The sequence below is a fragment of the Impatiens glandulifera genome, chromosome 8 (genome assembly GCF_907164915.1).
Source record: "Impatiens glandulifera chromosome 8, dImpGla2.1, whole genome shotgun sequence".
Lineage (NCBI taxonomy): Eukaryota > Viridiplantae > Streptophyta > Magnoliopsida > Ericales > Balsaminaceae > Impatiens > Impatiens glandulifera.
The window spans coordinates 6,640,766-6,666,038 of NC_061869.1; the positions used below are offsets into that span (position 1 = coordinate 6,640,766).

Genomic DNA, 25,273 nt, shown 5'->3' on the forward strand with positions numbered 1-25,273 from the left:
GAGAGTAAAAATTCTCAGTGAAAGCCCATATGCCCTCGGTGATAGGTTTTACCAAGGGCAACAATTAGTGCTCTCAACGATAATTCATTTCTTTTATCGAGAGTAGAGCCAATGCCCTAAACTTCAATAATTCTTACACCATCTAGCCAATTTTGTTCACTGGGCAGCCAAAAGGATTCATCTATTGGAATATCAAGATCAAGATCCATGTACAATAATAAGATCTTTCGCCATTGGAATCAATCATTCACATGATCTTAATGTATTGATGGAGTCCTTGACGCTATTGAGTAGCGAATAGGAGAGAAATCGTTTTGTTTTAGAGATGAAATTATCCTCCGAATACTCATCAGTCATCTCCAAGAATTCTGTAGCGAATCAGAGAAAAGCTACATTGGAATAAGATAGATCGATCTTAACACCATAGCAGAACTTGCAATTACAAAGAGAATGGAAGAATAAAATAGGTGGAAAGTACCTTATGAAGATGAAAGATGATATCGTCGACTTCGATTACGATGTCACTAGGTATACCTGTGGTGCAGAACCTGATAGAAAAAAAGAAATCAGATCGGAAAAGAAATCAGATATGCTTAAAAACGAAAACAGATTTATGGACAATAATAATCAACAGATCTAGGAGTTGCGGGGAGAGTCGATATTCATGAATACTACCTTGTGGTTGGTGTTCAACTATCGCAACAGATGAAAAGAATTCGAGGAGAGGCCGAGAGGAAAGCAACTTTCAATGAGCTAGAAAGCGTCGGGGAGAGGAGCGGCCAAGAGGAAGAAGAAAGAGGCGATCACGGGTTTATGACAAAATAGAATATTATCACCGAGGGCGTTGTCGGATGTTCTCGGTGATAATTCCAGGGCAATCATTTGCTCTCGGTGATAATAATTAATATTATCGAGGGCAACCCTTTCCTCTCGATGATATTAATATTAGTAAGAGTATTATTTCGTTCTAGACGATAATTCTCTTTAATAATGTTTATTTTACTATTGCCCAATAGTTGATATTTATTTTAATTGTGTTAACAATAACATATTGTAATTGCGAAACATTATTTTGAATTTTGATTTCTACTTTGACTATTATTGTATAAATAATTTGATGGATTTTTGCTATTTTATATTATTTTATTATTATATGAAACTCACTAATTGAACACCGGTTGAATTAGTAACCTAGTGACCCAGTCCATTCATCGGATTGATAACCGGGTCGGGTTTCAAATCTATGGTATTTAAACGTAAAATGTGTTTAATAATAATTTTTGCATTAGTTTCTCAAGCAAAATTACTAATAAGATTATTACGCAAACTAGTCATTCATGATAAATTATAAGTTGAATTAAACTAGGCCCGATAAATATTTTTTATTTATTTATTTATTTTTGTATATGTGACATCTTCACTTTCTTTTATAAGTACAAACGACATTAGGGCCGACAATTTTGGACTCGGCATAAAAACACTATCTGAATCGAACACGGATAAATTAGGTTAATGTCATGTATTTATTTTGTTCGAGTCAAAATTAGGTCGACCTGTTTAACCTGATTAATAAAATGTCAAATTCAGATTGACTTAAAATGCCTCAAATTAGACTTGATAACCACTTGATAATTTTTTTTTTTTTTTTTTTGTTGTTGAGTTTTGTATTATTTTTTTCTACTCATCCACTCTTTTTTTAGGATTTGTTGTAAGCATATATGTGATTTATCTTTATTTTGTTTTAATTCGAATTAAGTTAGGTAAATCGGGTCTAGTTTGAGTCAATTACAAATAAACATAACAAGTTTTAGAGATTTTGACACAAATTATTAAACATGTCAAGTTCATGTCTCGAATTGTCACCTCTACGACATGTGTTACGGTCGTCAAAAATATTATTTTAGTTACAAACAAAATATTATCTTTTAACTAAAAAAAACAAATATCTCTACAATTATTTCTTTAAAATCAAAAATTTTGTATATCTTTAAGTTATTTCATTAAAATTAAAATAAATTCTTCAATTTTCCTTTCTTTTCCATAATAAAAAAACCAATAAGACAAATATGTTTGGCTTGTTTTTTTTCTTTTTTTTTAAGGTTAAAGTTCTTCTAAAACTATTATATCAATTTATTTATAAAAAAAAAAAAATTGAAACGGGAAGTAGACAGTGGAGACAGATAGGCAGACGATAGATACAACATACAATTTGTATTTTATTAAAAACCCAACAGCAATATTCTTCTGTCCTTCTGTATTTGATGATCTTCCCCCACCATTATTCAACCTTTTCTCATCTTCTCTCTCTTTAATTCAACCCTAATCCCTCTAATCATCTCTTTCTGTTTTTCTTTTTTAATTATAGTCAAGTATTAGTATTTCACCCGTTGCAATCAGGGTTTCGTTCGATTCTTTGTTTCTCGAATCAATAATCTGCAGAAGAACCCACTTGTCTACTACTGAATACTTGCATTATCTTCCAAAGATTATTAAATCTTGGTCTTCCCCGGTCTGAATTTTTCTGGGTTCTGACCGGCCAAGAAAATGGTGAATTCTGAGTTACAGATGAATCCTCAGATGGAGCAGATCCATACCGAGATTCATGACAATTTTCGAGCCCTCGCGTAAGTTTTTGATTATACCCATTGGATCTGTAATCTAAATTAGTTCATCATCAATCAATGTCTCTTATGATTGCTGGGTTTATCGATTTTGACTTTCATTCAAACTGATATACATGGAGTTCATTAACTTGTAAACTATTTGTGTTCAGAAATGGTTTTCAGAAGCTCGATAAGGTTAAAGATTCCAATAGACAGAGTAAACAGCTTGAGGAACTCACAGGCAAGATGCGAGAGTGTAAGAGGTATTGATTGGCAGCAATTGACTGACCCTTTGATGTTGAAAATTTATGTGAAATGTTTTCATTTATGATTGTTGTTTTCAGACTAATCAAGGAATTTGATCGTGAAATCAAAGATGATGAGAGCAAAAACTCGCCCGAGGTTAACAAACAACTGAATGATGAGAAACAAGCAATGGTAAGTTGTAGTCTTGATGTGTAGTTCTTGGATGATGACATTTGTTTGACATGTTTTATCGAATGATCTTTTTGTATGCAGATCAAAGAATTAAACTCGTATGTGGCCTTGAGAAAAACGTAAGTCTGGTATTTTCTTTTTGATTCTTTGGTTTCGTTAACCATTGATAAATTAAAGTTGAACTACATATGAATGTATTCAAATGTATAGGCTTACAGAAATAGTTTTGTTAACATTCGAATTGTACTCAGGTGTCCATTATAGGTAACATGTTTTGTCTCTGCAGTTATATGAGCAGCCTCGGCAACAAAAAAGTTGAACTGTTTGACATGGGTGCAGGAGCTAGTGAACTAGCTGTTGCTGAAGACAATGTTAGAGTAGCTTCAAGTAAGATCGGATTTTCCCTTGCAAATCTTTCTAATACCCACCTATGGTAGCTCAAAACTCAAGTACTATAAGGTCTCGGGTTATTTGAGTTAAATAACCAAAGATCAAACAACCTCTCATAATAGTATTGAACTTAAGAGGGTTGATGTCTGAAGTTTGATTCTCACTTGGTTGAGTATTCATTTTGCCTTTATCAAAACCTATTAAATTGTTTAACTTCTCACAATTAATTTTGATGGGTTGTTGGTGATATAGCAATGTCGAATCAGGAACTTATAAATGCTGGGAAGAATACAATGGATGAAACCGATCAAGCCATTGAGCGATCCAAGCAGGTAAATGATTAACCATCATATATGTTGGCATGTTGCTTGTGTTCTTCTTCTAAACGCGAGTTTTTTGCACAGGTGGTTGCACAGACACTTGAAGTTGGTACACAAACCGCGGTTACCTTGAAGGGACAGGTAGGACTTACAAAACTGCGTTTGCCTTATTTTTTTATCTCTTTGGTGAATTAATCATTCATTTTTTTTCATTTAGACTGAACAAATGGGGAAAATTGTGAATGACTTGGATACGATTCAATTTTCAATCAAGAAAGCCTCCCAACTTGTTAAGGAGATTGGCAGACAGGTTGTTGAATTATAGTTTAATCGCGTTTCTCTAATTTGAATTTGATTCTTCTCGGACATAATTAAAAATATTTGTTTCTTCCAGATGGCGACAGATAAATGCATCATGATTTTTCTCCTCTTCATCGTCATTGGTGTAATAGCAATAATTGTTGTCAAGGTAGGTTCTCGCATTTCCTTAAACCTTCCTTGAAACATACATATATCATGATTTCTAAAGTTGCGGTTTTTTCTTTGTTGGTTAGATTGTGAACCCTAACAACAAAAGCATAAGAGACATCCCGGGGCTCGCCCCGCCAGCTCCCACTGGTAGGAGGCTGTTGCATATCGAATCATGGTGAAATTATTACGGGTGAAGAAGAATTGTTTTTACTATATATGAGGTGCTGCTGCTGTTGTGTTCTATATGTTTAATTTATTCTTTCGAGTGGTCTCTTTATTATTTTGTGCATAATTTGTTGTTTTAATGAGCAGATTGCTTTGTAATGTAAAAATCTTATTTTTGAGGGTTTTTTTATTCACATCCAAAAGACTTCTTATTTTCTTCTTCTACTGCAAGCCATTTGTATTTCTGTAAGTAATGCATTTTTCGCGATTAACCCGAGACAAGAAATGATGGCAGAAAGCGACGAAAAATAACCTACATGGATAATTCGTATTGCCATTCAATTTTGTTACAAAACAGATATCATAAAGAATAAAATGCTAAAAAGATATTGTATCGAGCAATGAATACATTAAGAACAAGAAATGTACTAGCTTTTTTTTCGGTTACTGAGATCTGTTGTTTAGCTCGTGAATGTTTAGCTGAGTTCGACCAATATAAGATAGCCTAGATGAAGAAATTAATGGTGCTTCTTCGTCCACTATTGAATCATTATCTCTATCAACCGCACCTTTGTCGTCGTTGCTATCTGGTCTGTATACATCCGACGACTTCTTCTCTAACTTCCATTCCTTTTCAAAAAAGACGATGATGGTAACTAACTATTTGTCGAAGTAATCAAAGTAAGTTTATTTGTCACACTAACCTTTGAAATTCTTTCGGGGATATTTTCAGACGGAGGTTGGGAGGCACGAACCTCCTTCACTTTCAGGTAGTTATACATCACAACTCCGCATAATGCTGCATGATCGACATATACGATTGTAACATACGATTCATAGTAAAATAAATATAAAAAAATTGGCGAGAAAATTACCAATGGCATAGCCAGTTATATTGAGTGTTGTGATTGCAGACTCAGGAAATATGACAGTTGAAAGAGCTATGAGTATCCAATCTTTTAGTACACCCGCAACTCGAATTGTAACTGCTCCGGTTCTACCAATTACTAAGAAAATTGAGAAGTTCAACGCTAATGCACATATAGCATTTGAGAAGAAGATCCAGAAGTTGAATTGAATCTGCGATACTTCCATCCCTGGCTTCTCTAAGAAGTACCATGGTATGGCTAGGAACAGAAAGCTGCAAGAAATAGAAGGAAAAAACAGTCAAACGTGTAACACCTCGATATACAAATTCTGGATCTAGAAACGTATCTAGATGAGATTATGTTTGGAAACTAGAGAATCGTGTGAACCATTTGAAAACACTTTCTGGAGTTGGATCTGACGAGAAAACGCCAACAAATTTATAACTTATGTTCAAGAACAGAAGAATACTTTGACAAAAGTAAGTGTTTCCAAAGAAAATTATCGACGTTTTCTGGTCCAAACCAAGACCCAGATCAATCTCCATAAAGGGTTTCCAAATGGGCAACTCTTTTAGGAATTGAAACACCAATTTCAATTTAAGATAATCAAACATGGTTTTATCATAGTTACTTCATTTGTCCCATTTTTTATGTTGAAGGTCTTGTTTATCATCATAATTAAGTAATTAAACGGTTGAATGAAATTATCACTATATATATATACACAAATCTAGTAATACCTGCATGGAGCAATATAATACAAGCTGGTGATGGGGTTTAGAGTTAACCCCTTTTTCTGAAGAAGGACTTGAGTCAAGACGAGTCTAAGGGCTTCAGCAAATATGCCTGTAACTTGGTATAATGTACCAACGACGTTGAAATGGATCTCCCCGTATGATGAAACAACAACTCCGACACTGACCAGCAACATGTTCAAGAACACATCACATTTTAATTTGTCTGTTCCACATAAAACAGCCATAACAAAAGTTGCCACTGGCACTGCAAAATCAAGATTATTATTTTAGAACAAACAGATTTCATCATGATAGGAAAGGGAATGCATAATAATTATACTGTCTACATACTTAGAGCTTTTAGCATCTGGATGAAAGCCACGGAGATATGCAAGTAGGCAGTGTTACCGAACCTGTAGAAGGATAAATCGGAAGCAAATAAAGTATCTATTCTTCACAATTCTAAATATTCATCAAAGGTACTTGAGCCTGATTTTTAGACAGGCACACTAATAATTGTCTTTGAGGGGTCTTTTATGCTTTCATTTGCCTCCGATTGATTAACTTAAAACGGACAATGTCATGACTGTTGTGTAATGGTTTGGTTTTCTCCATGGTCATGAGACATTCACGTTAATTGATAATCATATCTTGTATTCATCTTTCTCAATTAAAATGCATAATAAAACAAAAGACGTAAAGTGTATACTTACCACAGACTTGAAGCGAAAAAAGCACTTATGGGAATCACACATGTTGCATATCTGTCATTGTCAATTCAAAGCAAATGAGAAAACTGGAATATGATTTTGTTTGACAAATCTTTGGTAAAAGAAACTCCGATGAATTAAGAAGAAATTAGCTTTTTGTGATAACATAGACAACTGTTACTTACATTTCAAAGGTCATTTTAACAGGGGCGACAACCTGCAGATATATGATAAATGTATTTAGGAATAATAAAACTAACTTGACATGTTCAACAATAAATCACAGAGTCAAGTGCCCTAATAAATCCAAGGGCATCATACCTTAAAAACACGAATCAGGAAAAAAGCTACTATTCCGGAAAATCCCATATGAATCATAGTGAGTGTTATTGGGAAGGGAAAGTTGAAGTACTTTGGTGAGAGAACCCACTGTAAACAATCACCAAATATACATCAAGCATGCATGTAAACTTTAAAAGAAATAAAAAAACTATATTAAGTCGATACTCCAAGATATCAAAAGACAGCATTTCCTACTTGGAAATGAAGAATTTTTCATGTAGAGTAGTTGAAGAAGAAATGTCTTAGTGAATAAGGTGTGAAACTTACCTTGTTGTACAATATAACTCCAGATGAGAGCAGAATATAAACCAATAAGTACAGGTAGGTCAACATAAGCGATTTATCGATCATTTTCCCCATTTGTTTTCTTGTTGCAGGAGTTGCTCAAATCAATTCAACAAATCCATATGAATCGATCTCAAAAGAAAATCTCTAGAACAGTCGGAAATCTTTTACAAGTTTACGCCACTGTAAAATAGGCAACATCAAAGCAGAAATCAGTCTAATTCAAGGGCACATAAGAAATCATGAGAATAAACATGATTTTGCTGCATTGTATCAAAGAATCTAAAGCAAAAAGTTTAAAAGCCTTCTGAAAATCTCTGTTCTACTATCCAAATGTCATTTCTTTCCAACATTCTTCCCTTAGATATAACTTGTTGTTCGAAATGTGCAGATTATGATCCATTACACAAGAAATTAGTATACATTAGCAAATTATAAATAACCACATTCTATCTCTGGACGAAGATCCAAACAAAGAATGGAGCTAATCATGTCCATATAGCAATCTTCAAGTTTCTGTCTAGATGTATTCATTCGCTAATTACAAATGCATCATCCACATTAAGAAGAAACACACAACATCATCACAACAACACTGAAATGCATAATGCTGAAACTTCTGATATAATTGATGCAATTTGCACAACATGAAAGTAAACGAACTGAAGTACAGATTGCAAAAGACGATTGATCTGTAACTTAACAAGGTAAAACCTGATTCAGTATATTTGGAGAGAATATGTTAGCTCAACAACCGCTTCGCCAAAGAAAGCCAGATCTAGCCTTGCGATTTGCGAAAACGGCCAGATTCGCAGATCCACTTTCCCTACTGTATAGCGGTCTTCTTCCAGTGATAGAAGTGAAGTCGGTTCTCAGATCAAACTTTACAAGTAATAAATGGAAGTGTCGAGACGAAATGACGGATTGACGGATCAGAAAATGGAAATGCGAAGCGAATAGAGAGTAATAGAGAGATTTTCCTGAAGCGAAAATCAATGGATACGATGGACCCCAGTGAAGGAGACTATAGTATTACTACAGTAAGAATACACATCGATTTTACTTCTTTTTTTATGTATTGTTGCGTTGACTCGGATCCAGTTGGATCTGGAAGGAAAAAACTTCTAGAGTGAGAATTGAAGAAGGTTGTGATTCTCAGCGAGTCATAGATGGAAGTTAAGTTTGAATCTGGTTCGATCGAATCTGGTAAAGGAGAAGAAGAATGAATCAAATAGGCTAGCTAAAGCCTGGAACCAAAATTGTAAGCCTAGATTCATCCTTTAACAGGCTATGAACCACTCAAATCACATCATAAGAAAGAAGATGATGATGATGAAAGGTTTTATTTTAATAAAATTAATATCAATTATCATTCAAAAATAACCATTTATAAAAATTATTATTTATAATTATCATATTTAAAAAAAAATTGAAATATTAATTTATGTGATAATGTCCTGTGTTTGCAAACTTTAAACGAACTCAAATCTATAAATATATAATGATGCTTAATTTTTAAAGTTTTCGGATTGCCGGGTTCGAGAGTTGTAGTTGATTTGAATATAAATGTGAGAGTAAATGGATATTTGGGTCGGATTCTGGGTTGACCCGTTATAAACATTTTTACCGTAATATTTTTCACGATTTTTTATATTATTACTCGTGTAAATAACATTTAAATTGATCTGGTTTTAGAAGAAAAAAAATTATTTTTATTATAGTTAATTTAAATAAAATAATATTTTAAAATATATTTTAATTATGTTCAAACTTAATTTTACTTTTAATTGTAGGGTTTCATGAAATATATTTTAATTATATATATATTAACAAATTTATGAAAAGTTAAAGATCATTTACTTCTTACACTATTATTAATTTGTTACTTTTGGTAGGTAATTTTGGTGAGTAACATTTATTGGATATTACTAACTACTTATTCCATTAACTCTAAGTTATCATTGCAATTTATTTATGGAGTTTGTCCTAGATGATATGAGGATAAATCAACTTTCTAGTTAGTAGTTGTTTTTATTATTTTGCTTTTGTTTACTTTTTTTCCTCAGATTTTTTTTTTAAAAAAAGTTTGAGAAAAAATATATGACTATGTATTACTTTTATAGTAGATCTATTTTAACAAGACAACTTTATTTTTAATAAAAACATTTTTTTGTATTTATTTTTTTAACAAAATATATATATATATATATGATTTTGAAAAGGAAAAAATAACAAATATATACATGCATGAATTCTCAATCTCCAATTATGATGTAAATAAAAAATAAATAAGATAAATCTTTGGGAATTATCAATTATGATGCGATGATATTTGGGATTGGGCGATAAAAATAATGTTAAAGGATGAATGTGGAAAAATCATAATTAAGGAGAGGTAGGATAATATAATATTTTTTAGGGTTTGCGGGTATTTATGTCTATTACATCCCGGGTTATGGTACCCGGGTTCAGAGTTAATCTAGTGGTAAAATTAAAGTGTCACGAGAACATTTGTTGAATTCCGCAGAAACAAAGTATCGTGGGTCACTTCTAAAATTCTAATCGAAGAGTCTGAGACTAGTAGACTACGAATATGATCGCGACGATGACTAAGTTTGAGAAATTGTGATGTCTCACATTAAAAGTTATAAAAGTTACAGTAAATATAATATTTTTTTATAAGAGTGAGGCTATAAATATCTTCTTAACTTTGTTTGTGGTGATCCAAGTGATTTATTCAGAATATTTAAAATATATTTCTTCACGGTTTCGATGCATTGGACATTGAAAATAATAGATAAGGGGAAATCATCGTTTACTTAAAGTCCAACTCTAATAGAGCCCTTCAAATGTTTACAATGAGATACACATGTAACCCAATTTTTTTTAACAATATTCAAAAGAGCCAAGGTAAAAGTCAATAACAAATGAGTAAGCCTCTAATTTGTTTTTAGGCTAGTGATTAGGGCTCCTCATCCCATATATTAGACCATCTCCAATTCACAAACCCATTTCAAACTCAAAATGTAGTAAACGTCATATCAAACAGTAATTCTCCAACCAAAAAAAATATTTTCAAACCAAAAGAATATTCCTTTCTTACACTAACTTTTTAACCTTATTAATATTATTTATATATTTATAAATTTTACATATTTAATCCCAATCTTTTTTTATTCATTTAAAAATATTAAAATAAAATTAAGTATATATATCAATAATTCATAAACAATAAAATAATTCAATAATACATTTAAATAAATAAACCTATTATATTAAAACTAATATGTAACACATTAATTATTTTCTAACATATTAAGTATTTTCTAACATATTAAGTATTTTTTATGTTTATTTATATCATTATAATTAGAAATTTATAATTTATAAAATTTAAGTTATTAAATATAACGTAAAAATATATAATAAATTAGATAAAATTTCAAGTATAATAAATTTAATAATTTAATTATACATTTAAAAATTATTATAATTTTCTATCTTAAAAATAAAAAATATAAGTTTAAGAATTAATTTATATGAACAGAAATTAAAAGTTATTAAAAAAATAAAAAAATAAGTCGAAGGGTGATTTTTACAAAATGGCAAAAAAAAATGGTGTAAATGAATAATAATACTGCATATATGAGTTTTTTTCTGAGAGGAAGTGTAAATGATGGGATTGTGATTGACGTCCGATTGAAACAGAATTTGCGTTTGCGTTTGGCGTCCGGTTGGAGATGGTCTTAGAGGCCAAAATGATGAGTAAGTTTTCGATATCCGTGATGAGGTCACATAGTTGATTAAACTAATAGAGAATCATTTATTCTTATAGACAATATTCATTATATATATTTACAAAAAAATGAAGTTTGTACATTTTGTAAATAAAACTAATATAATCTTATAGATGAGAAAACAAATTATGAAAAATATTAAGATGATAACAGGGAGTGACCACTCAAATGCCAAACTAGCTAGAGTTCTTCCCAAAAAAATAATCCCTTGTAAGAAAAAAGTGATTGAGTATTGTTTAAGGTATCATTAATAATTAATAAAGTTCCAACTTCTTCCTTAATTTGATTGTGAAAGGTATTTAAAATAGTATATCCATTATAAAAATAGTCAATAGTAGTGATGATACTTTTCTTTTTTTTACTATCTATTATCTCAATTTCATATTAAAAAGAAAACCCATTTGTCATTTCATAATGTGAAAATTTTCTAACAAACTATGGTTAATTTTTTTTTCTCAATTTAGGTGGGGGTAGGTTTCAATAAGAAAATATAAATAAAAAGTTATTTATTATTTCTAATTAAGTTGTGTTTTCTAATAAAGACCTATTCTTAGCAATTTTGTAAAAAATATCATAAATTGAACATTTTTATGAAGATTTTGCATGTATTGATTAAGGTTTCTTTTCTTCATAATCTTATTTTTCTTATACACCACTATACATGTGGACCATTTGAATATGTAATTTTTATTTTGTTTTGAAAAGGTGTCATAATGTAAAAAGATGAACGTGAGATGCACTTTTAAGTGTTTACAAGTGTTGGAAAACTAAAATTGAAAATAAACTCATTATATCTAATGACCCTTTATCTATTCTTATTTGAATATGTAATTCCACTATTAAAACTAATATATGTCCACGAAACTTGTAATTTTTAAATAAGAGTTTATTTATTTTTAGATAAAATTGGTTTTTATTATTATTGTTTTTAGAATGGTGAATGTAAATTAAAAATGATAAGAATCGTTTAAGCACGATAATAAAATATGAATAAATCACGTTATCTAATGAGTTATCGATTTCGTAAATAATCAAGAAAAATGATTAACTTTTCGATCGATTCCATCGATTTTTCAGAACGAATATCAGATAGGGTAATAATAATAATAATAATAATAATAATAATAATATGAATAAAACGACTACAAATCATATAGTTTATTAAAGAATAATTTGAATGATAACTCAAATAGGTTGAACTTAATTTATTATTATTGAGAATCAAATTTAATACATATTTTTTTCATATAAAGTTGTATGAGTAATTCATTTGATTACACTTTATTTTTTTAGTGTTACAGTTTTTTACCTAATTCAAATCTTTCTAAATTAATCAATATTATTATTTTGGCAATTCCTTAAGTAAATATTTAGTTGTTAGATAGAATATTATCTATGCTTTTATAACTTTAAATAATCTTTTTTTCTATTAATTGAGAATGTTTCTAGATTATGATAATACTTTATTTATTTTGAAAGTTGTGTTTATTTTTCTTAAAAAATGAGAAAAAATTTTAGTAATTTTACCTAATTTAAAAAAGAAAGAAAATACTTTATAATTTATATTCATTAAATTTAAAAAGCAGATTATATATTATTTGATTAAAATTGTTATTATCATGTAATACTTTTACTGTTTTATGCAAAGACAAAATACCTACTAAGCAGAGTCTAAGCTACCTCTGATAAGTCCCTGCCTTATCATCCCCACCACCACCATCTCCATTTTCACACATATCTCAGAAATCAATGGTGTGATTCAATCTCACAGAAGAAAAGGGTCGTGGGTGGTCGTTTCTTCCTCTTCGGTCCATCTCTCTCTCTAAATGCAGGTTCTTTGTTGATGGGAAGTTGAAGACGACTGAACCCATGTGGAAAATCTTGTGAAACGGGAGCTGGGCGGCAAAAGGGTAATGTTTAAGGCCTTTGATAACCCTCAATTTGAAATTAGTTTGTATAAAAAAGAGATCTTGAGTCTGGATTTCGTTAGTCATTGTCAATTTGGGGCTAATTTACCTAAATCTAGCTTTATGCTTGAAGTTGCGATAGTTCATCACTACATTCCACTACTGCCAATGAGTTAATAATCACTCATCGTGTTTGTATTGTATTTGTTCATGTGGGTTACTTTATACAGCTCTTTTGTGTACTAAATCTGATTAAATCTTTAAAAGATGCTTGGTAAAGTAGAGAAAAATATGTCGGTTTGTTTGATCTTTCCTTGTTCATCCATCTGTCGACTTCAATTTCACTGCTTTATCTGTCTTTGTGTGTAGTTATGTTTACATTTGTATCTGTATTTGTGTTGACTTTGCAGGTGTTGTGAAATGGCATCCGATCTGAAAGCTAAACTATCAAAGAGAACAGAGTTTCTTAATCTAAAACTGTGGGTTGTGATTGGGATATTCGTGGCATTATTCATTTTAATCATCCTTTTGGTGCTTTCTATCATTCTTATCTGGCGAAAGAAATCGAAAAGAACACGAGACTCGATACCCTTTACTCAGATTCCATCTGTATCAAAGGAAATCAGAGAGATAAGAGTTGATCATAATTCAGCCAACAAGTATTTCCCTCATAATGATAAGGACTCAGATAAACAACTCAATTCTGTTCAAACAAGCTTAGAGAACTTTGGAAATTCAGAATCTGGCAGTAGATCGGGTTCTGTGAACAATTTAGGCAAAGATGGCGATAAATCTCACTCGGGTGAGAATCAAAACCATATAACAGCTCCTTCCCCTTTAATAGGGTTGCCTGAGGTCTCTCATCTCGGTTGGGGTCACTGGTTTACGCTTAGAGACCTGGAAACCGCTACAAAGAGATTTTCAAAGGAAAATGTCATAGGTGAAGGTGGATATGGTGTTGTGTATAGTGGCCATCTGATTAATGGTACTCCTGTTGCAGTCAAAAGGCTTCTTAATAATTTGTAAGTTCAAAATTTAACTATTTTGTCGTATATTTCTTAGAAATTTGACATTTACCCGAAATTCATTTGTAAAATAAATAGAGGTCAAGCTGAGAAAGAATTCAGAGTTGAAGTTGAGGCCATTGGTAATGTTCGGCACAAAAACTTGGTTCGGCTTCTCGGCTATTGCATCGAAGGGACTCATAGGTACTTTGTTTGAATAATGCCTTATTGGATTCTTTGGATTAAGAATCATTCTCAATCTTTGTTTTTTTTAAAAAAAAAATAGGTTGTTGGTGTATGAGTATGTGAACAACGGTAACTTAGAGCAATGGCTTCATGGTGCAATGTCGAATCGCGGATATCTTACTTGGGAGGCACGGATAAAGGCTCTACTTGGAACTGCTAAGGCGTAAGAACACGTTTCAAGTTCGATTTCTACTAAAAGCACCTTGATATTGTGCTTGTTCTCCATTAATTTTTTGTTTGTTTGTTTCTTACGCATCTTGATGAATATATGATGTGTTGCAGTTTGTCCTACTTGCATGAAGCAATTGAGCCTAAAGTGGTTCATCGAGACATCAAGTCGAGCAATATATTAATAGACGACGATTTCAATGCTAAGATCTCCGATTTTGGCCTTGCCAAATTGCTTCTTGCTGGAAAGAGCCATGTCTCTACTAGAGTAATGGGTACTTTCGGGTATGCAACTAGCATTCTTTTGAAAAAAAAAGGTTTATGTTTCTTGCAAGTGTTGATGGACATACTTTCATATTGGTTTCTTTAGGTATGTCGCTCCTGAATATGCTAACAGTGGTCGCCTAAACGAGAAAAGTGATGTTTATAGCTTTGGGGTTGTTCTCTTGGAAACAATCACTGGACGAGATCCTGTGGATTATAGCCGTCCAGCACAAGAGGTATTAGTATAAAAAATAGAGAATCTGCGGTTTAACTATATTTTTCTTTTGTGAAAATAATAAAAAGATTTATAGAATTTTAATGAAATGCTGAAATTTTCAAAAGTAAAAATATACATAAAAAATGCCTCTAACTAAGATGGGGTTCTTGTAGGTAAACCTTGTTGATTGGCTTAAGATGATGGTTGGTAGTAGGCGTTCTGAAGAAGTTCTTGATCCAAAGATTGAGAACAGGCCATCCACAAGCGCCATTAAAAGAGCTCTTCTAACTGCTTTGAGGTGTGTTGATCCGGATTCTGAAAAGCGACCAAAGATGAGTCAAGTTGCCCGTATGCTTGAATCTGAGGAGTATCCCATACCAAGAGAGGTTCGGTTTTGATTCGATTTTATTTGATTCTTTCTCATATTGCTTTAACTAAACTTTTATTAGTATCACAATCTATAAAATTCACTTAACATTGGGAACTTGGTGAAAATCTCAAATCACCCTAACTTCAAATCATACACTATATAAAGGTGTGGCTTATTTTGTAAACCAACTTGTAGCTGGATCTTATTATGGGTCAATGTCGATGATTTTTTGGATATAGAAGCTTGTTTGATGTGGGTTATTTGAGATTATTTTCAAATAACCCATTATCGAATCAACAATCTACTTATCAAACACAACATACCAAATAGCCTGTTTTTTGGGTTATTTGAAAATAATCACCCGGTTATTCAAATAACCCTAGATCAAACAAGGCCATAATTCGGTATAAAAGTGTGGCAGATTGGAATGCACATGTATAGTGCCATCTTTGTGAACGAGGAAACTCCTCAAACACATTCTAGACAATCCCTCAATTCAAAATGCAACAAAAGAAAAACAGAACATCAAACCCACAAAACAAAGCCAAAGATCAATTCACAACCTACACATCTAAATGGGAATCGATTGATTGCCTTTTGCAGGACCGAAGAAGGCGAAGGAGCAGCAATACGGAGAGCAATGAAACGGCCAGATTGGAGAATTCGGATACAGATAAGAGTGACAATGCAATATTGAGGTTGGATGGAAGAAGCCACCTCCCAGAATGACAAAGTTTCCCATTCATGGAGTCAGTTTTCATGATCAGCTCTGTAGATATACATATTATATATTGGTATAGTGCATTTTTATTCAGATATTTTTATTATTGTGTGTAAAATGGCAACCTAGGTCATGTTTGTGGGGGGTTTTGTTTTAATTTATTTAAATTATTGTGGGGAATTTGCTTTTGATTGATTGTAGAGATATGGTTATTTATTGGGATTGAATTCTGCATTGCACAGTAAACCATTTTTTACTCATTCAATCTTTTAGCCTACTTAATTTCTAGTTATTTTATCCAGAATATTATCCTCTTTTATCTCTAGAATTGAAAATACTCCTTTTTTGGCTGAACTTTTCAAGGGTAGTTTGTTTCTTTTTCCACGGTTCAGATTTTAGTTATTGTTATATTATATTTTATTTGGTTTGGTATTTTTTTAGCCGATTCAAATTTTTCATCTTGGATTTTTAAGATACGAACAATACTCTCAATTATCAGTTGGTCATGAATTGTTTGCTAATTCCTCTTGAATCAATTATCAGTTGGTCATGAATTGTTTGCTAATTCCTCTTTTCAAGGACAAATCTATTAATCAGCTCAAGCTTCAACCTACCTCTGAAAAAAATTATTTTTTTATTTTACGGTATAAATATGAAGTGTCCCTTAATTTTATTTTTTTCAATTTAATTCATTATTTATTTATCTATTATTTTAAAATAGCAAAATTCATTATACATTCGTTTTATCCATAATTTTCTTTACTTTTTTAAATTCATTCTAATTTTTTTTTCAAACTCACACTAACTCTAATTCATGAATTCGTTCATGTTAGTTATCTTCTTAGCAGAAAGTGGAAGAATTATCAAATGATGAGTTATTTTTCAATGAGTTATTTGATTTGATCTTATAAGGATGTTCTCTTACCATTATCCTTCATAATTTGTACGAATATTTTGCTCGTCAACCATTGGTTAATGATAATTTCAACTGCCGTTCAAATTATATTTGACAGTGATGTGATTTTTTCGATACCGTTCTATTTAAAAACGTTATTGAAGTGACCCTTATATTAAGAATTTTAGTTCGGTAAAATTGTTCTTATAATTTGATATTTATATCATCGTTTTTATCAATTTTGTAAGTTTATTTTATATTATTTATAAAAAAAATATTTATGTTATTCTCAATTAAATTTTAAAAAATACAATAAATTTAGTGACATTTTGAAGATTTAATTTAAGTAAGCATTTCTCACTCTCTCTCTTCTTCTTCTTCTTCTTCTAAAGATGACAACTTTCTCTCTTTCGTTTCTCTCATCCCTGGTTTCATCTCCTCTTCATCAAGACATAATCAAACAGAAGAAGAAAAGACCCTCCAATCTCGCCCTAACTAAACCGGGAACTGAACTTCCATCGCCGGCGACGGTGATATGTTCTTACTCATCTTCAACTTCGGCGGCACCTTCTTCCCCCTCGTCTGATCATCAAAGGAAAAGACACTGGAAAGCCGGTGAATACAATCCTAGACCAAAAACCTCAGAAAAGAAGTTCATTCCAAAAAGAACGGACACCCACCAAATCAGACGTCAGTCCGGTGCCGCCGTTCGTAAAACCCCAATTAACAACATCAATAAGAAGAAGAATCTGGAAGTCAAGCACTACCCCAAAGCCGGAGCTTGTACCGTCACCGATTCTCTCTCCGATCGAATAAAAAAAAAGCAATGGATTGAAGCCCTTCAGGTTTTCTTCTTTAGTATTATCTTGAATTTGAATTCAAATTAAACCATGGATAATCTGAATTGATTAATTAGGTCTTTGAAATGCTGAAAGAACAACCATTTTATCATCCCAAAGATATAACCTACATGAAACTAATTGTCATGCTTGGAAGATGTGGACAACCAAAACTTGCACACCAACTGTTCGATGAAATGATTGAACAAGGATTAGACCCTACTTGCAGACGTTATACTGCAATTCTTGCTGCTTACTGTAAATCTCATCTTCTCGATGAGGCTTTTTCAGTTCTTGAATTGATGAAAGCTCATCCCATTTGTCAGCCTGATGTCTACACCTACAATGTTTTGATCAAAGCTTGTGTCGAAACTGATCGGTTTGAGGATGTTAAATCGTTATACAATCAAATGGAAGAACGCTCTATCGTACCCAATATCATTACCCAGAATATAGTTCTTAAAGGGTATGCTAAATCTGAAAAATTCGATCAGATGGAGAAACTTCTTTCGGAGATGGAGAAACCTAATGTTCAGACGATGAACACGATTATTAGCTTGTATGGAAACAAAGGACAGATTGAAATGATGGAGAAATGGTATGAAAAGTTCCTTAACATGGGAATCAATCCTGAATCGCGAACATTCAACATCCTAATTGGGGCTTATGTTAGGAAACGACAGTATGATAAGATGTCAACTGTAATGGAAAACATGAGGAAGCTCTCGATCTCATGGACAACTTCGACTTACAACAGTGTGATCGAAGCATTTGGAGACGCTGGAGATGCAGATAATATGGAGTACACTTTTGATCAGATGCAAGAGGAAAGGATGAGGACGGATACCAAGACTTTCTGCTGTTTAATTAAGGGTTACGCGAATGCAGGCATGTTTCATAAGGTGGTTAAAACCGTACAATTGGCGGGTAGATCAGGCGTACCGGAGAATACCTCGTTTTGTAATGCGGTTATATTCTCGTGCATGAAAGCGGGAGATGTTATGGAGATGGAAAAAGTGTTTATGAGAATGAAGGAGAAGGGGTGCAGACCTGATTCTTTGACATATTCGATGATGATTGATGCTTATAGAAAGGCGGATATGAATGATAAGGTTTTTGATCTCGAGGAAGAGAAACGGGCCTCCAGCGTTGTTGATCTTATAGATGATGAAGATGACGACGAAGTGGAGAATGTTGATGATGAGAAATGGGAATCGTAAAGGAATTGTATGTTTTTGACTAAGAGAGGATAGGATAATTTGAGGGAATTTATTTCTAAGTTGTATCCTTTTAATATATTCTTGGATTTTCTTAAGCATCATTACTAGTTTCAATCTTTGTAGTTATCGAATATAATGAAGAACTAACACACATGGCAAATTTCCAAGTTACCCGAGACCTAAATCCGCCATAGAAAATTGGGTATCTAAATAACTGGAAATTAAGTAAAAAAATTTATAAACTCGTTCGAGTCGAGTTAATAAATATTTAATCGGGGCCTTAGTTTTGGTTCCTAATTTATCCTCCGACCCAATGCTCTTGTAACCGGCCATATGAGTATTTGATTCTAACATATTGTCCATCAAACATATTGGTTATAAATGGATGAATTAAGGTAATTTAATTGAATAGAACCACACAATTCACAATCATCCTTAGGTAATTGTAACAACAAGAACATGAAAAAAAGAAAAAGTGGAAAACCGTCCAATAACTTTACCTAAACAAAAGTCGGTTTTCCGAGCAAGAACAAAGCTTCACCGCCCAATAACTTGACCTAGAAAATGGCGGTTTATGGTACAAAAAGAACAAGAGTCGCGTTTTACTAAAACTAGAAGAATATAGATAATAGAGTGACCGATGCCAAATATAGAATAAGCAGCATATGGTAAACGTGTTTTGGGCTTTGACTCCATCCGGTCGCCATAGCTGAGTCAGCGGCAACACCTGCCAAAGCTAATAGAAAAAAAAAATAACAAATTTATCTCAAAACCATGAAAAAAAACACAATGTAATGAACAAAAAAAAAGAAACAATTACCACATTGTCTGGTCGAATTAACAGTAGCATTACAAATACAGAGTGAACCCTCTGTCTCCACATTGTAACCACAACTCCCACCCGACTTAAAACATTGTTGACAGCCCGTGTCGGGGACAGCAAAAGACAACTTGATTCCATATAGCCAATCGAGTGGTCCAATTCCTTTTAAGGAATCGGTATTAAAAACAGTAGTGTAATGACTACAATCGAGAATGTTCATGTTCATGAATTTCATAGTCGAATAGCTAGTGAAACAACACGGAGGCGAACTGTTTGTATACAAATGGAAAACGCGAAACGCGTTGCAAGATCCGTATAGTTCGTCGCATGTATGCCCCGAAAAGTTGAAACAGAGTGAACTACACAAAGAATTATACATAATATTAGATCGATAACAGAGGAATTCATTTGAATTTGAATTTACTTACCTGTATCGATTGAGAACAGGGGAATCTATCGAACAATTAACAAGAGCAAAGACAGTATCCTGTGTCGGAGTAATGACAGCGTTTTGAGTTTCCGACATTACGAAATCATGGTGAGGTTGAAGAATAGAACAAGTTGACATTGTCGGGTCATAAATGACCATTGTTTGTTTTTCGTAGTCAATTGTTTGGACTTTGTAGTTACCTGATGGAGTTTGAAAGAAGAGATCGGTTGAGTTTGAGCAGTTCATCATTCCTTTAAACTCCGGGGAACCGCAGCCGTCGTCGATACCGAAAGGGTATCGAACGGCTGCGTTTCCGCAGAATCCACGGCAGATTGAGGATATGAAAGTTATTTGAAATGTAAAATAGAGGGAAACAATTAAGAAACGTAGAATGATCGGAGACATTTTTTTGTGTTTTCCGGCGACGGAGAAGAAGAAGAAAGATGTTTTTTCTTGAAGATGGAAAAAATGTCTCCTTTATTTTGGGTGAAATTATTATTATCATTGGATTTGTAACCCGTAATTCCCGGCAAAATGTAATATTTAAAAAAATGTGTAAAAAGTTTGTATTAAATTCAAATCACCTCATAAATAGTTTATTTTGCTAAAATCTTAATTGATAAATCTTACTATTTAATTTTAAAATATATAGACCAGAATAAAGATGTTATTTTATATCTTAATTGATAATTTGATGAATACATGATATATTTATATTAAATTATTTGAATTAATTTAGTTTCTTGTGTTGTTGAGCAATGACCAAAATATTACACATTAACTTCTAGGTTATTTATTTATTTATTAATTTAGATTGGTGTTACAATAAAATACTTAGTAGTAATACTACTTTTAAAAGAAAAAAATATTTATTTTTATAAAATATTAATAATAATTTGGATTCATAATTTAGTAATAAAACAAGTGAATTAATATAATTATAGTTAGAGATTCTCTTTGACAATACATTACAAAACAAAAATAAAAAATTACACTTATTTCGAAACACTCTCTAAGTTGGTTTAGAGTGATTGAAAATTACATTAATCCAATTTTTATTATTTGTTTTTTTATATGGTTTGAATTATTTAAATAATTTTAAATCATAATTTTACAAATTAATTAAATTATTTATTAAAATTGTCTTTTTTTTATATAGTAATACCATTTAATTTTTTATATCCGACGTATTCCCCTGAGTTATTTTTGTAGAACGTTTGGTTCCGTTTTTTTTCAAAGTGCGACTAATCCCTGTGATTAAGTATATAGCTCGCGTAACTCACTTAACCAATTAATCAGACAATCGGGACCTCACGTCTGACCCTCACGTCTGACGGACTCGAACACGGGACCTCCAAGATGATATTCTTTTTGCTGTTAAGCTAAAAAAGATAAAAATTCTCAATATTATTACTTTTTTTAAATAAACAATGATTAAAAAAACTGAAATCAAACAAACATTAAATATGTGCAGAATGCTTTTTGACCTAGTAGTGTGAGTGGGAAATGAAAAGAAAGAAAATCGGGCCATCGGCCAGAAAGAATCATGGGGCTTATTGGGATATGCTCCAACCCTTTTCACACAAAACCCTCTTGAAATCATTTTTTTTTTATTATCAATTTGTTTGAATGATTCTACTAGCTATTAAGCAAATAAGTGATATTTTCTTACAATTTTTTGGTGCTATTTTGTACCTTATTTTCAAGATGGCATTAGATGTATAAGGTGAAGATCTTGATCATGTATAATATGAGTATGGAAAAAGTGTGAAGATCCTATAATCATGCTACATATTGAACAACTAATTAGCAAGGGAAAGCAATGTAATGATTTAGGTAAGAGGTTGCAAATAGATGAATGTTAAACACAAACATAGTGTGATCCTTGCAAAATATTCAATCCCCACCAAACATATACATATAAATAATAGTGTTTGGCAAACTTATGTCACATCTAATAATTCACTATGACACTCCCTTCTCTCGTATCGAAGATCGTAATCATTTCTCTCTTGCTCCCTTTTACATTGTTTCGTCCCTTGTACGCCTCGAAAACAGTCGACGATCAACTCTCTCATTCAAAAATCAGTGAAATATGCGAGCAAACCCTAAATTATGGTTTTTGCAAAACTACATTGGAACAATACCCTCGAACCACATTGGCTGACATGAAGGATCTCGCGACCATCACTATCATGTTGGCAATGGCTCAAGCGAGATTGAACAAGTATGCAGTTGACGAGCTTCAACAAAGAAAGGAGAGTAAACACCTTAAAGATAAATTGGCAAGTTGTCTTGACGATTACACGGTTGTGTTACACAAGTTACAAGATGCGTACAAGATATGCAAGGGCAAAGCTGATTACAAGGCGATGATGGAGCTTGTGAACGATGCGACAAGCATGAATATCAAGTGTCAAGATCGCTTTGTGAAGCATCCTAACCGTCCATACCCTATAGCGGATTACAATCAGAAGATGTTATGGCTCAATAATATTGCTCTTGTAGTACTAAGTATGCTTGCTTGACTTTCCCGTTACACATGACAATGTAACGATTTATGTGCTCGATTTCAATTGAATAAAAAAACATGTTAGCTATAATTATAATATTTCAACTTTAGTAATATCAAATATTTCAATTTCATCTGGTTACTTGTTTTGCTTTGATCTTTTAAATTACATAGGATTTTTTAAAGAAAATATCGTGAATGAAAGAAATACATAAAAAAAAAAAAACAATTTGTTTTGTTTTTGTTTTTGAAGGTAGGAAACATGACACCCCACGAATATAAAGAAACATTAATAGTTGCATATCAAAAACTAAACATTTCATGTTGATTTGCAAACTAGGTTCCTAATATTTGTTTTTGTTTGTTGGGGAAAAAGAAAATATTTTAAATTTAATTTTATGTTAAACTTAGGCGATAAATTGCTAAATTTGTGCGATAAATTGATATTAATAATAATTAATCCACATATTGAAGAACATATGAAATTTATTATTATAAAATAATATATATATTTAACAAATAAAATTTTAGTTTAGTTAGTTAGAATATTGTGTTAATATTTTGAATGTCATTACTTCAAAACTTTTATAGTATTTTTTTTAATGTAAGTAATCTGCTCTAAATTTCATGAATGAGACAATGCACAATTTTATTATATGTTTACAATCATGAACAAATTTATTCAAGGCGAGACTTCTCCCGACTTATTGTAAAGAATAACTTCTTATACTTCATGCCATAGTTTCATAGGCCTCATAAATCATTAAATTACACCACTTGTTTCCCATTTCTTTTTTATTACTTTTTTTTTATAAGAGACGAGGTCGAAGCCTAAATTTACATAGTCATCCTTCGAAGGAAATGTCCTCGCTTCTCTGGAGGGGTAGGAGCTTTATTTGTTGACTCCATTGGTTTGTTTTTGTAAATTTTTGTTTATAGAAGGTACTCACATAACGGGTTGCGTGTGAAAATATGATAATTTATAGTTATATATATGTATTGTGTTTTTTTTTTTAATTTAGAAAACTACCATAACTTTTCATAATCATGATAATTCACTTCAATTTAAGGCATTTTAGTGAGAATTAAATGTTATATTTTGATCATTTAGACAAATTTCTTGACATTTAAACTATGGTTGAACTGTCAAATTAGGCATTTTTTTGGGGAATTAAAGGAGAACTAACATGACACCCCACAACCATGGTTCAGATAGAATCGAACTTGTGACCTCTTGGTCTCTTAAACCGACTCTTATCACTTAGAAAAATGGGACACCATATTAAGTATGTAGTCCGCAAACACACTTAATCATTTAACCAGACGGAGAACTTGCCGCTTAACGGACTCGAATCTAGGAACTTATGGTTAATATCCACATCTTAATGTCGTCAAATTAGGGCTCTTTATTGGGGGACAATTGAGATTTCAAACTTTTTGTTTAAATTTCACAATTTGGGACTCCTTATTTTTAAAGTTATACAAAACAATATTTTGTTTTAACTATAGTGTGTTAGTACAGTATACTTTAATACTTTATTCATATCTTATATCTTACCGAAAGTTTTAGTATATAAAATTCATACTTTTACCTTACCTTAATTTCGGTACGATGTTAGTATTATACCTTTGATATTTAAGAAAACATATTACTTAAAAAAATAATTTAATATTATTACTATATAAACATTACACAAAACTGAAAATTAAATTTAGTTACAAAATTGTAGTTAACAAGAATAAACATAAGTACCATCTTTAATTGTATTTATAATTGTAATTTTTTATAAATTGATAATACAATCTAGGCTAGATGATAATAATAAATACTAGACTCAATTAATTAACAAACTCCCACTCTTCCCACAGGTTCCTTAAACAATTCAAATTCATCATTTGCAAATCTTTTCATAAGTTGAATTTTTATACTTTTAGTTAATTAGTTGTACATATCAATCTCTCCCCTCAACACTATTTTAGAATTCAAGCTTTTTCTAAAATGATCCATTATCCTTTTGCAAAGTTGAAAGTAAATCACTCAGGACCGATTATAATAAAATAAAATTAGTTTCATATATTGTAAAATAAAATGCTAGGTTGGATATATTAAACAATATTACAGCATAATTATATTTTTGATTTAATTTTCAAAAATCATATTTTTATAATTAAATTAACATTAAATATATTTATTTCAAAAAATATATATTTAATTTATAAAATCATTTCTTTATATACTGATATACCAAAATTTAGAAAATATTATACATTTATCTTACCAACAGTTTTGATATCAGTCGCATAACTTACATTCTTTTCGGCATCTTTAAAAATTGATATTTTTAATAATTTTCCTACTCCTAGTTTAACCGCTTCAAACGTCATTAATTTATTATTTATGTAAAATTTAAAAATAAAAAAATAAAAGATTAATGTCACTAATTTAATTATCGAATTTCAAAGAATTAAGAATTTTCACTATCCAATTTTAAAAAATCGATAGTCAAAATCTTTAATTTATATTTTATTT

The 25,273-nt window shown here is 31.5% G+C and overlaps 6 protein-coding genes across 6 annotated transcripts; 4 read left to right on the forward strand and 2 right to left on the reverse strand.

The window, feature by feature from the left end:
• Window positions 1–2,199: 2,199 nt before the first annotated feature.
• Window positions 2,200–4,602, forward strand: LOC124911393 (novel plant SNARE 13). Its single transcript, XM_047451870.1, has 10 exons — window positions 2,200–2,624; window positions 2,774–2,866; window positions 2,948–3,041; window positions 3,123–3,160; window positions 3,328–3,428; window positions 3,684–3,763; window positions 3,836–3,892; window positions 3,969–4,061; window positions 4,146–4,220; window positions 4,306–4,602. The coding sequence occupies exons 1-10, from the start codon at window positions 2,545–2,547 to the stop codon at window positions 4,399–4,401; spliced, it is 807 nt and encodes a 268-aa protein (XP_047307826.1). The 5' UTR covers window positions 2,200–2,544; the 3' UTR covers window positions 4,402–4,602.
• Window positions 4,603–4,673: 71 nt separating this feature from the next.
• Window positions 4,674–8,577, reverse strand: LOC124911392 (probable sugar phosphate/phosphate translocator At3g17430). Its single transcript, XM_047451868.1, has 10 exons — window positions 8,045–8,577; window positions 7,313–7,513; window positions 7,025–7,132; window positions 6,889–6,920; window positions 6,707–6,757; window positions 6,345–6,406; window positions 5,997–6,258; window positions 5,263–5,528; window positions 5,092–5,186; window positions 4,674–5,017 (listed from the first exon to the last, which is right to left on the reverse strand). Exons 2-10 carry the CDS (start codon window positions 7,403–7,405, stop codon window positions 4,832–4,834), a joined length of 1,155 nt encoding a protein of 384 aa, XP_047307824.1. The 5' UTR covers window positions 7,406–7,513; window positions 8,045–8,577; the 3' UTR covers window positions 4,674–4,831.
• Window positions 8,578–12,823: 4,246 nt separating this feature from the next.
• LOC124911458 (probable receptor-like protein kinase At3g17420) lies at window positions 12,824–16,289 on the forward strand. The gene is made up of 8 exons (XM_047451943.1): window positions 12,824–13,037; window positions 13,445–14,056; window positions 14,138–14,242; window positions 14,325–14,447; window positions 14,567–14,737; window positions 14,823–14,952; window positions 15,107–15,319; window positions 15,907–16,289. The coding sequence occupies exons 2-8, from the start codon at window positions 13,455–13,457 to the stop codon at window positions 16,030–16,032; spliced, it is 1,470 nt and encodes a 489-aa protein (XP_047307899.1). The 5' UTR covers window positions 12,824–13,037; window positions 13,445–13,454; the 3' UTR covers window positions 16,033–16,289.
• Window positions 16,290–17,286: 997 nt separating this feature from the next.
• On the forward strand, window positions 17,287–19,128 carry LOC124911499 (pentatricopeptide repeat-containing protein At3g06430, chloroplastic-like). The gene is made up of 2 exons (XM_047451994.1): window positions 17,287–17,764; window positions 17,836–19,128. The coding sequence occupies exons 1-2, from the start codon at window positions 17,312–17,314 to the stop codon at window positions 18,976–18,978; spliced, it is 1,596 nt and encodes a 531-aa protein (XP_047307950.1). The 5' UTR covers window positions 17,287–17,311; the 3' UTR covers window positions 18,979–19,128.
• A 461-nt stretch (window positions 19,129–19,589) lies between these two features.
• LOC124912824 lies at window positions 19,590–20,636 on the reverse strand. Its single transcript, XM_047453468.1, has 3 exons — window positions 20,230–20,636; window positions 19,799–20,160; window positions 19,590–19,714 (listed from the first exon to the last, which is right to left on the reverse strand). The coding sequence occupies exons 1-3, from the start codon at window positions 20,634–20,636 to the stop codon at window positions 19,590–19,592; spliced, it is 894 nt and encodes a 297-aa protein (XP_047309424.1).
• Window positions 20,637–22,198: 1,562 nt separating this feature from the next.
• LOC124912825 lies at window positions 22,199–22,759 on the forward strand. The gene has a single exon (XM_047453469.1). The coding sequence runs from the start codon at window positions 22,199–22,201 to the stop codon at window positions 22,757–22,759; it is 561 nt and encodes a 186-aa protein (XP_047309425.1).
• Window positions 22,760–25,273: the final 2,514 nt, after the last annotated feature.